This window comes from Arachis hypogaea, chromosome 16, assembly GCF_003086295.3.
Source record: "Arachis hypogaea cultivar Tifrunner chromosome 16, arahy.Tifrunner.gnm2.J5K5, whole genome shotgun sequence".
Classification (NCBI taxonomy): domain Eukaryota; kingdom Viridiplantae; phylum Streptophyta; class Magnoliopsida; order Fabales; family Fabaceae; genus Arachis; species Arachis hypogaea.
Window position 1 is genome coordinate 20,601,031 of NC_092051.1, and position 11,846 is coordinate 20,612,876.

Sequence of the window (11,846 nt, forward strand, 5' to 3'; positions counted from 1 at the left end):
TCTTAAAACTTAAATTTTAAATATTAAATATTAATTTCTAAACTATAAAATAATTTTATTTTATTTTGCTTTTAGATTATTTTTTACTTAAATTTTAGATGTTTTTATTGTTTTTAATTCTCAAAATTTCTTTTAATGTTTATTGTATAGAATTTTTCATTAATTATGAAAATATAATGTACCTTAGCAAAAAGCAATGAGTATACATAAGAGCAATAAGAAAGTTTAGGCGAAATAGCCGTGAGCATAAAAGTAATAAGTATGATTTAGAGGAGATGCGAATAATGATGTGATTGGGCCACCTTCCGCCAGAGCGAATATATATAAAAAGAAAAATGAAAAGGGAAACCCTAAGTACGAAGCTTATTTTTTTGAATTCCCTAGTGTTTTTGTTTACTTAAACTTACAAGAAGCGTTTGTAATTTGTACATACATCTCCCCCAGGAGAAACCTTCTTCCCCACTTGCCTTCTTTCTTTCCATTTTAATAATTAAACTTCTCACTTCTCTACTCTCTTTTTTCATAGAACCATGGCCAACCGATGGTGGACCGATCCGGTTGGTCTGCCCGGAGTAGACAACTCCACCAACTCTCCGATCAAGAAACCCGATCTGGGTTTCTCCATGAACACCCAACCTGCATCTGCTCCCATCGACAAGCACGAAGAACAAGACGACAACAACAGCGACGACTACCCCAAGGAAGGAGCAATCGAGCTCTCCGCCACGCGCCGCCCAAGGGGCCGTCCTCCTGGCTCCAAGAACAAGCCCAAGCCGCCGATATTCGTCACCAGAGACAGCCCTAACGCTCTCAGAAGCCACGTCATGGAGGTTGCTAACGGTGCTGACATCACCGATAGCTTGGTTCAGTTCGCAAGGAAGCGCCAGAGAGGGGTCTGCGTTCTCAGCGCCACCGGAACAGTCGCCAACGTCACTCTCCGGCAGCCAACTGCTCCCGGCGCCGTCATGGCACTCCATGGGCGTTTTGAGATCATATCTTTAACAGGCTCGTTTCTTCCCGGGCCGTCGCCGGCGGGGTCGACGGGGCTGACAGTGTACCTGGCTGGAGGGCAGGGGCAGGTGGTGGGCGGCGGGGTGGTGGGCCCTCTTGTGGCGTCGGGATCAGTTATGATAATGGCGGCTACGTTTTCGAATGCAGTTTATGAGAGATTGCCAATTGAGCAGGATGAGGATCAACTTCAAGAAGTGCCTCCTGCTGCAAACGGCGGTGGCTCTCCGCCGGTGTTAGGTGGTTCCGGCGGGGACGGTTATATGGTTGGGCAGCTCAACCATGAAGGTTCTTGGGGTCATTCGAGACCACCGCCACCCCCCTATTGATTCTATTAATTATTATTATTCCTTACATTCCATCAACCCTTGAAATTCAATGTTTAATATAATTAGTATGTTTGTTAATTACTTTTTCTTAATTAGTAAATCATAGATACTACTCTAAGTAGTAACTCACCATCTCATCTGTACATTTAATTTACTGCAAAAAACGGCTTAGCTTATTGTTATTATATCATCTTTTGCATTTCCTTCCTTCTTCTATGACGTACCATGCCATAAAACTTTTGAATCCAAATGCATTATTTGGTCTTTTTTATGTAAGTGCGTGTGCTTAACCAATACTGTCAGTATTTTAATCCATTATCCATATAATCCTTTCTTTAATGCCTTTAATTTGCATCTGATATATTGAAAATGTGAGTAACAGAAGTGCATTTCTTATTACTTTATAATTTTTAAATTTACTATTTAAAAAATATCTGAATACATAATTTAATTAGATAATTATCGGGTAAAATTCTTTACATATGGTTAATACAACTAAATTCGTTGACTCACACTGCACTTATAATGCTAATAGTTACATAAAGGGGGAAAATGGCATATGAATACTTCTGATCCCAAATATATATAAATAAAGGGGAAAATAATAGCATGAATAATACAGTACCATAACTTAGGCGTTGATGTGTGCTTCATGCAATGATGTCTACATCTAGTGATTTCGAGAAAAAAAAAATTCTAATGTCCTTCCTATTAATTAAAACAATATCTGTTAAATCAATAGTATTAGTAACATTTTTTGTTGGGGAGGGGGGGGGGGGGTTTGTTAAATGAGGGAACATACAACACAGATTACAACTAATAATTAATTCAAGAGGAAATTATACATACAAGTTAAGCTGTTGACACTTTGGATAATATAAATTATCAAAAATTCAAGTGAACTCTAGAATGTCCATATATATAAAAATTAAGTTGACCAATTATCAGATTAATATATATATCTCTCTTTCTGTGACTAGGAGTTCATATACTCTTATTAGTCGCTCTTTTTTCAAAATCTTAATTTTAATTAGTATATTTTTGGGCTCTGAACACAAAAGTTTTTTCTTTTTTTTTTTCCTTATTAGTCCTTAAAATGAAAATCCTAATTTTATTATGGATGAGTAGCTTCAATTTTACATGGAAAGAAATAAGAACAAAAGTAGTCACATATTTATTTGTACCTTATATACATGGATTATTTTGTTAAGGCTTTTTAATTCAATGAATGCGTTAGAGTAAAAAGAGAGAAGTAGGTCAAAATTTCAAGTCATCTTTTTTAACTTTATCCCAGTAAAGTGCAGCCTTCTCTAGTTAGCTCATCTCATCTATCAAGAACAAAATCATGCGGGATTTTGGGCAGACTTGTTGCACCATATTTATAATTCCTAGTCATCGAAAATCACCAGAACTATATAGCTAGATAGATTGCTTTGTACTTTATTTTGTCACTAGTTATTGCACCTAGCTAATACTACTATAGCTAGAACACTTACATTACATAACATACATAACAAACTCCTTTATTTAAGATATATGTACTAAAACGGATCCTAGCACAAGATTATTTGTAGAGGCTATTGTTGTGATGAGCCTTTCTTGTACAATATATTTTTATTTTATTACTAAAAGATCAATCAATGAAATACTTTCCCTTCATGCATGGGACAATATAATACAGGTGATTGAATCTCTATTATATATAATATAGGAAACATTTCAAGTGCATCGGGAAGTACCGGTGCACCAGTTATTTTAATCTTTGATTTTAATTAATATATATTATATATATTTTTTATAATTCAAATCAATCGTTAAAACAATTGGAGCACCGGTACTCCTGGTGCACTTGAAATGTTTCCTATAATATATTTTGCAGATGCACCTATTTGGTTGGCAAGTCACAAGTTATGCCTAGCAAACTTGTGCTTTCATATGGTAACTTTTCTACTGGAAGAGTGAAACATTCACATTTTATGTATATGGTTAAAGTATGTTTGTTTTTTCTTTAATGTACGGTATTTTTAAAAATATTTCTAACGTTTTTAATTTAACGTTAATTTCATCTAAAATATTAGAGATAAAATTAAAAATATTTAAAAATAATTTTAATACAAATGAAAAATTTTAAAAATGAAATTAAATAAATAAAAAATATTTAAAATATTTAAAAAAAATTAAAAACATAAAAAATAAAAATGAATAACTAATTGATTCAAATAAAGGATGTTATTAATTGTTTTCCTTCACACTCAAAGGATCCTCTCTAGCTCTATAGCTATAGTAACAATGAGGAGGCCAACATTGAGGACCCAATTCACATGGATTCACGTGTTAATGTTTAAATCAAGAACAATGAATTTAATATTTAATTATTATTAATTAGCTAAGCTTACTTGCATATATACAACATTCGAATCGTAAAGTAGTTGTGCACTTGTGATGGGTTGGAGCCCCACTAAGGTTTGAGGCTTCCATATTCAAATGCCTTTAATTAAAATAACACTATACAAATAAAGACTTACCAACCAATCCCTTATACCTATTTTATTATTATTTTATCTCACACTCTACTTTGTTACAGTCATCAGGCCTATTAATATTTAATTCAAAAGTCTAATCAGAACCCAATTTGTTAATTGATAATATACTACTTTAATAAACAAAGATAAAACCCCATAGCTCAAGCATTAAGAAAACATGAGCCACTTGATACTTATTGTTAAAGACTATAGAGCACAAATGAGTGACAACTATATAATATGGTTAGGGTTATATAGTTAATCGTCAAAGCACTTGATGCTTATTAACATATTTTATTAATAAACCGTACACCCATATGAACTTGCCGTGGAGTACACGCCTTCATGAGGCCATTTTTCATTTTTCAACCTAAAATATCAAAATATGTAGCTTTAGCAGGTATTTATGTATTTATTTTTCAACAATGTAAAACATTCTACACGGATCAGAAGTGAATACTAAGAATTTTTTTTCTTCTAAAACCAAAGTCAATTTTTGTAGCATATGTATGAATAATATTGATTTGGCTTTATAATGAGTTCGATCGAGTCAAATTATAATGATCAGGTCATTCTACAAATTAAAGTAAATTTCTGTAGCATATGTATGAATATTGATTTTTAATTTGTCTAAATCCAAAGTAAATTTTGTAGCATAATGTTAATTATATTACCTTTCGGTACACTAATTTTTTTTAGTAAAATTTATATTTTTATAAAATTTAATTTTTATGTATTAACAGTTACAATTATTCAATCAGATTTATACATTTAGATAATTTTTTAAATAAAAAATTGAAAAATCAGTATTTTGGTTGATGATTGTGTATTTACACTAACCATGCATGAAAATAATTTTTTTTTGGTTACCTATACTTTTTTTTTTTTTTAATAACAAAAAATTAGCCGACATTAAACAAGTTATTAAGAACACTTAAAAGGTCTTTTAAATAAGGATACTCAATTATTTGAACACGAGAAAGGAAGAGGAGAATAAAGTCAGCATCAAATAGAAACAATAGCAGAAAGCCAGAGACATGATTTTGATGAACACAGTCTCCTATCACTTCTTTCATCCAATCTGGTCAGCACGAAAACACCCCGAATTATTTTCTTGATCAAGTTTCAATAACATGATTTTATCCTAATAATTGTCATCGTGGTAATGGATTTATGATATTTATTAAAAAAAAAGTAATTATTCAAATCACTTCCCAAGAATTTTAAAATCGGACATTTTAGTTCCTAAGAAAAATTAATACATAGATCAATTCTCAAGGTTTTACTCTGCCAGACAAATCAGTCATCAGTTCATTTTTCGGCAGAGTGATTACCCAGATCAGTTCTCAAGGATTTTAAAAACGGATATTTTAGTCTCCAAAAAAAATTAATGTACAAATCAATCCCTAACATTTCTCTCCGTTAGGCATAACAGTCCTCCGTCCAAAAATAAAATAAAATAAAATAATTATTATTATTAATTGCACAATAATATTGTACTATAATTTTTTTTATATTTTTTAGACAAAAATAATGATAAATTTATTCATTAGATTCTTTTATATATATATATATATAGTCACTCAATAATAATAATAATAATAATAATAATAATAATAATAATAATAATAAAAAATAAAACTATTAGAAATTATTTTATAATAAATTTAAAATTAAAATCATTTGATATTTTTGTATTTAATACAATCAAAAGATGTTTTATTAAAAAAATATGTTTGTATTAAAAAACATATATAAAAAAAATATTTTAATTTGGATTTATATTAAATACATATTTCTTTTAATACAAACATATTTTTTAAAATAGGATATCTTTTGATTATATTAAATACAAAAATATCAAATAGTTTTAACCTTGAATTTCTTGTAAAATAATCTCTAATTATTATTATTATTATTATTATTATTGAGTCACAATATATATATATATATATATATATAAGAATCTAATGAATAAATTTATCGCCAATGAGCTATAGCTCAAACGGCATAGTCTCTCCATACTCAATTAAGAGGTTGCAGGTTCGAGTTTTCTATCTTTGATAAAAAAAAATGAATAAATTTATCATTATTTTTGTCTAAAAAATATAAAAAATTATGGTACAATATTATTATATAATTATTATTTTATTTTATTTTATTTTTAGATGAAAGACTGTTATGTCTAACGGAGAGAAACGTTGGGGATTGATTTGTACATTAATTTTTTTTTTGAACTAAAATATCCGTTTTTAAAATTCTTGAGGACTGATCTGGATAATCACTCTGCTGGAAAATGAACTGGAGACTGATTTCTCTGCCGGAATAAAACTTTAAGGATTAATCTGTGTATTAATTTTTCTTAGGAAGTAAAATGTCTAATTTTAAACTCTTGGGACTGATTTGGGTAATTACCTTAAAAAAAATTCAAACTCTGCCATATCTTCTTCATATATTATAATATGTACATATAGCTAATGTTAAAGGAACGAACTTCTTTATTCTTATAATAAATGAATCTAATTCAAATAAAATAAATTCAAGAAGTCTAATACACTTCCAGTTCATGCCAAAATCAAAGACGAAATTAAAGGAGTAAGATAGTGATGATCGATGAATAGCATGGATTCACGGATAGCATATAGTTTTTAGATGTCGATGTCTCACAAAACCGATGTTGACTGATTGCAATTCTTGTTGTTGTTGTGGCTTGTGAGCTTGCTTGCACGTTGCATGATAATATTAGGTTCAATTTATCTCCCACTATAATTTTATTAAATTTTAAAATTAATAAAATATTTTTAAAATAAATGAATATACAGGCTTAAATATTTAACCTTTAAGTGTAAGTATCTTTAATTTGGGAAAAAATTATTCTGTTAACTTTAAAGTTAAAATTTTTTGTACGACAAAGACCTAATTACAAAATTTAAAATAATATAAAAATCTAATTAAAAACTTTTAAACTATAAAAGTTAATTACAAATTTAATAAAATTATAAAGAATATTAAAGTATTAATATTATTGTTGCCCACACACTTCACAATCATAACAACACAACCTCTCGTGATTACATCTCAAATTGTTCACTTAATTGTGTATGAATGTGTGTTGGATTAGCAATTAATATATTGCATGGACATATAATTGTAAATCTATCTGTAGTGTGGAACACAAGTCTTGAAACATATATATTCACAATCATGAACCATATGACATGCCTCAATAGCTCATAAATCTTAATTAATAGTATTCTTTCCCCCAGAAACATATACATACATGAAATTATTACTCATTTCCGGAATCTTATGATGCTTCATCTATTTTTGTTCCATGGTGACAACTGGTTCTGTATACCTTGTGAAAAAAAGCCTAACTTGTTATATGGCAAAAGAGATCAAACAGGAAAATGGTTAGCAGAATGAACCTAGTGTGTTAGAGAGAAAATTCCAGGTTCCTTGTGGGATCATTGTGTAATTAACTTTTAAGGGAAATTAAGAAATTTGAGGCACTTGAAACTGTTTTTTCACAATTTTTCACCTGCACGTTGCAACACTGTCCTGAGTTCATCGGCTATCTCTTGAAGAAGGATCGGTTTGCGAATCAATCCATGCATTCCCACCTGTATGCATTTCTCCCTCACATCATCTTCCGCGCTCGCGGTAAGAGCTATAATCAAGGGCCAACTACGGCTATGGAACTTTCGGATCCTTCTAGCTACTTCGAAGCCATCCATTTCAGGCATGTGAAGATCTAAGAGGATAATTTTGTATGTGTTGCCGGAGGCGCTTACAGCACTGAGGCACTGGAAACCTGATGAAACAGCGGTTACTTGACAACCAAGCTTCTCGAGCAGCTTCTTTGTCACGGTCCTGTTTACATTATCGTCGTCTGCCAACACAACCTTGAGGCCTCTAAACTGTGGGTTTGGAGCATCTTTTAGTGCAAATGTGGATCTTCCAACCGAGGGTCGACCTAGCTGAAACTTGAGAAGAAGTGTCATGCCTTGAGCCAAACCCGACGAGTTTGGTGACATCCAGATATTACCTTGCATCATCTGCATATTATTCCATAATATATGGTCAGAATTACTCAAAAAAATTTCATATAATACACTATTACAGCTTCTTTTACTACTAAAGGGTACTCGTGCAGCCCACCAAAACTGGTTCCAATGAAACATTGAAAGATATACACACAATAAATCTATAAAACCTGCTATTGGACTCCAATGCCAACTGATGAATTGAAATTGTAAAAGTAGCTGGATGATCATCAGTTGGAAAAAGCAAACCCCATTAGTTCATTCTTTTTCCCCTTGATGAATATGATCTTTGAATCAGTAATTCCCAACTAACTAAATTTGAGTAATGATTTTCATACATCCTCTTTTTGGTACTTGAGAAATCATGTATCAGTAACTGAAGATTTAGGTCATGTTGCATCATTACTAGTCAATCAACTTTCCCAATGAGAATCATGTGTTGATAAGTGATAACTTGAAATTTCAGTTACTCTACTGGTGGTTCATATTGTCATGTCATGGGGATTCGACTATATTTTTATGGTGGTTCATATTGTAACTAACAAAATATGTAAAATCCTTTTTAGAAATTTGTAAGTAATACAACGAAAAATCCTTGGTAATACACATGATTCAAGTAAATTCGCTGACAACTTAAATCCCCATTATTGATACAGAGATCCATTGGTACCAAAATTATATTTGTAAAAGGGATGAAACACTAGCAAACTAAGTTAAGCACTTAAGCCCCAAATGAGGATAATCTGCATAAAAATGAGGAATAGACACGAAATGATCCATTTAATATACAGTGAAAACAGAATCTGCACACTCTGCAATTCTGTTAGACCACCAAAAGGACACCGAGACTACATTCTGATGATAATAATAAAAAGGGCAGGACAGGGGTTAGATTATGGGTCATGACAGAAAGGACGCGTCAACCCATGCCTGTGACATGTGAAGAGAGGAATATATGAAAAATTCTGTGTAATTCTCGAGTAGCAATTATGGACTAACAGAGTAACCAAAACTTGTGTTTCCCAATGGATAGTTAGAAGAAATACTCCCACTCAAACGTTGTATAAACTGAAAAAAAAAAAAAAAAAATCAATGGCCATAAATGAGTCCATTCATCAATTTAATCATTGCCTCCTGGGACAGTTGGGACTACATCACATATTAAATAATCAGGAAAGGTGGCAGATCAATGTAAAGAACACAGTTTCAATTATATTCCAAACTCCTTTGAGCATCCCAGCATGCACAACTATTAATCAGCATTGAAGTAGGTGCTATGCATTTAAGCAATGAATAATAACTCATCTATCTAAACAAACACCATCCATGACTAGTATTAGTATTTATGGCTCTCCTAAAGTCAAGGAGATCACCAAAAAGCTAACTTCAGAATAATTCATGAGTATAAATGCAACCACCAACAAAAATAATAGATAAATTTGATTTCTTTTTCCTATTCAACATAATAAAAAAAAAACATAAAATTGACAAAGGTAATGTAGCATCTACCTGCACCAGCGTTTTGCACATGCTGAAGCTCAGGCCCTCATTAGGTTCATTGTTGTAGTGCCTTCTACCAGAATAATGTTTTGCTGAATTTAATACATCTGACTCGGAAGTAATACCCGTTATCTGAAAACTAAATTTTACATATACATAGTCATGTTGCACACTTGATCTCCATATTCCAAGACCTTTATCATCCTTATTTCCACTATCATTTTCAGTAAATGCTCGAAAAATGAGAGTCCCTTTATCATACATGTTCAACAGATAACCTATCAAGTGCAAAATTACTTGGAAAGACCTTGCCTCATCACCTATAACCAACCCTGGTAAACCCTTGTGGACATCAATTTCAAGACCAAAGCCTTTATGTACACACAAACACTTAGCAATGCAAGAAACTTCCCTCATCATGGAATGCAGATCGAAAGGTTTCATCTCTAACCGAAAGCTTCCTTTGTCATTTGCCGAAATCTCCATTACATCACTAATCAAACTGGAAAGTGCATTGCTAACTCTCAACATTGTGTCAATAATAATCTTCTGTTCAGGTCTTAGATTGTCCTCTTGAAATATTGAAAGCAAGCCAAGGATTGAATGCATAGGCCTTCGCATTCCATTACTCATGACTTTCTGAAATGAGCTCCTTGCCTGGCTGGCCATCATTGCATTCTTTTGAGCCTGTTGCAGCGCTCGGTTTTGCTCTGCAAGTTTCTGCCTCATCAGCTGAGACTCTTCAAGAACAGATGCATGAGACAAGGCTACAGCAACCTGATCAGCAACTACTTCCACTATATCCATCTCATGGGGGTTCCAAGCCCTTGAGTTTAAATTTGGGAGAACCAAAACCAGTATAGCATAAGATGTATCAACCATTTCCGGTGTCCCTCCTTTGAAATTGGAAACATGAAGTATCGGCATGCGGATAGCTGCTACAGAACCCGACTCCCCATATTCACCACCACTAGCAGCTCCCAATGCAGAATCAGGCCTCAAAATCTGCACACCCTTACTCTTTCTTATCTCCAACACATCTGGATCACTTATAGGAATAGAAATTTTTAATTGATTAGCCGAACTCGGTTTCAATTCATGGGTCAAATGCATCTCTCGCCTGTCATTGTCGGGCATCCACACAGCACAGTTATGCAGATCCAAGGCCTTGGAAAGCTCAACAAGGGTGGAATACAAGATAGTGTGCTTATCCAGAGACTTCCTAATTTCGCGAGTCAGCATTCGAACATGCCAGCTCGCTTCCTTCTGTTTCTTCATCATCCCAACCTCTTGGCCCAGTTCCAACACATTCTGCCTCAAGAAAAGCTCTCTCACTTTGATCTTGAGAAGAAGGGGAATGAGAGTAGGAAAGGTGATTGCAGTAGCACAGGACACAAGAGCAGTAAGGAATTTCGCGACGGTGAGAGAGATCAAAAGCTGGAAGGAGGGAGAGCCATAATAGGTGTAGGCATTGAGCAAATGTGTCAACCCACAGAGAACAATGAAGGCAATGAACTGAAGGAAGACCAATTTGAATGGGACATTGGAGTAGCTAATGAAGTAAAGTAGCTCAAGGGGTATGGAAAAATATGCAATGGCAATGAAGAAGTCACTGACTTTTTGGCAAACCAGGATGCTCTGGATGCTCCAAATCCCTTCCTCATCATCACAATTATTGCAGGGTCCAAACTCAACATCCATAGCATAAACAGAGAGCACAAGAGAAAAAACCAGCACCAACAACAGGATAGGACACACTCCTCTTTCCATGGTAATAGGTCAAGTCAAAAGTTCCCAAAACCAAAACCATCCATGAATTTCACACAGTGCACAAGGTAGATGTTGACCTATTATCTGCCACACCCATGTAAGGTCAATACCCTAGATCTAACCCAGCTAACTAACAAAATTAATCCCTTCTTTCAAGTTTTGGCCTTTCTAATTCAAGTTGAAAGGAATTGAATAGAAATACTCCTACTTTAGATTTACTGTAATCCAATTCAAGAAAGACGAGAAGCTCAAAAAGGATTCCAATAACATAAATCTTACACTTCAGAGTCCTTCCCACAGTGATGGCTCCCTTTGATTAGATACAGGTGAAAGAAGAACCGACACCACACCAAATCATAACAACAAATCAAAGGAATCTATAAGCTAGAAAAGTGAAAATATATTAAATAACAACAATAATAATAAAAAAGAAAGAGATATAGTTACAGTACTAAGTCGGGTTTCCTAAAGTTGAAGAAAAATAGAAACTTGAAACTGAAAGGAGCAGTTCTGAAGAGCATGATCATAAATACAGTTACACGTGATTTGTTCAGTTGATATGATAGAGTGTGTCTGCGTCTCCGTGTCTCTCTTACCGCTTCAGAAAGCAAATGTTGAAAAACAGAGAGAGACAGGAGAAAAGAAAGAGAACACACAGGAAAGGCGTTTGT

The 11,846-nt window shown here is 33.2% G+C and overlaps 2 protein-coding genes across 2 annotated transcripts; one reads left to right on the top strand and one right to left on the bottom strand.

Annotated features, from left to right (window-relative positions):
* The first annotated feature begins 285 nt into the window (after window positions 1-285).
* Window positions 286-1,522, top strand: LOC112758638 (AT-hook motif nuclear-localized protein 20). The gene has a single exon (XM_025807348.3). It carries the CDS (start codon window positions 531-533, stop codon window positions 1,335-1,337), a length of 807 nt encoding a protein of 268 aa, XP_025663133.1. The 5' UTR covers window positions 286-530; the 3' UTR covers window positions 1,338-1,522.
* A 5,296-nt stretch (window positions 1,523-6,818) lies between these two features.
* LOC112758354 (protein EIN4) lies at window positions 6,819-11,846 on the bottom strand. The gene is made up of 3 exons (XM_072219969.1): window positions 11,455-11,846; window positions 9,415-11,259; window positions 6,819-7,917 (listed from the first exon to the last, which is right to left on the bottom strand). Exons 2-3 carry the CDS (start codon window positions 11,173-11,175, stop codon window positions 7,387-7,389), a joined length of 2,292 nt encoding a protein of 763 aa, XP_072076070.1. The 5' UTR covers window positions 11,176-11,259; window positions 11,455-11,846; the 3' UTR covers window positions 6,819-7,386.

What these genes read in the sequence shown, in the direction of transcription:
- LOC112758638 (XM_025807348.3), top strand. Translation starts at nt 531, where the DNA reads ATGGCCAACCGATGGTGGACCGATCCGGTTGGTCTGCCCGGAGTAGAC.
- LOC112758354 (XM_072219969.1), bottom strand. Translation starts at nt 11,175, where the DNA reads ATGGAAAGAGGAGTGTGTCCTATCCTGTTGTTGGTGCTGGTTTTTTCT. An exon ending in TGTGCAAAACGCTGGTGCAG is followed by an intron (nt 7,918 to 9,414) that starts GTAGATGCTACA and finishes AATAATATGCAG; the next exon opens with ATGATGCAAGGTAATATCTG.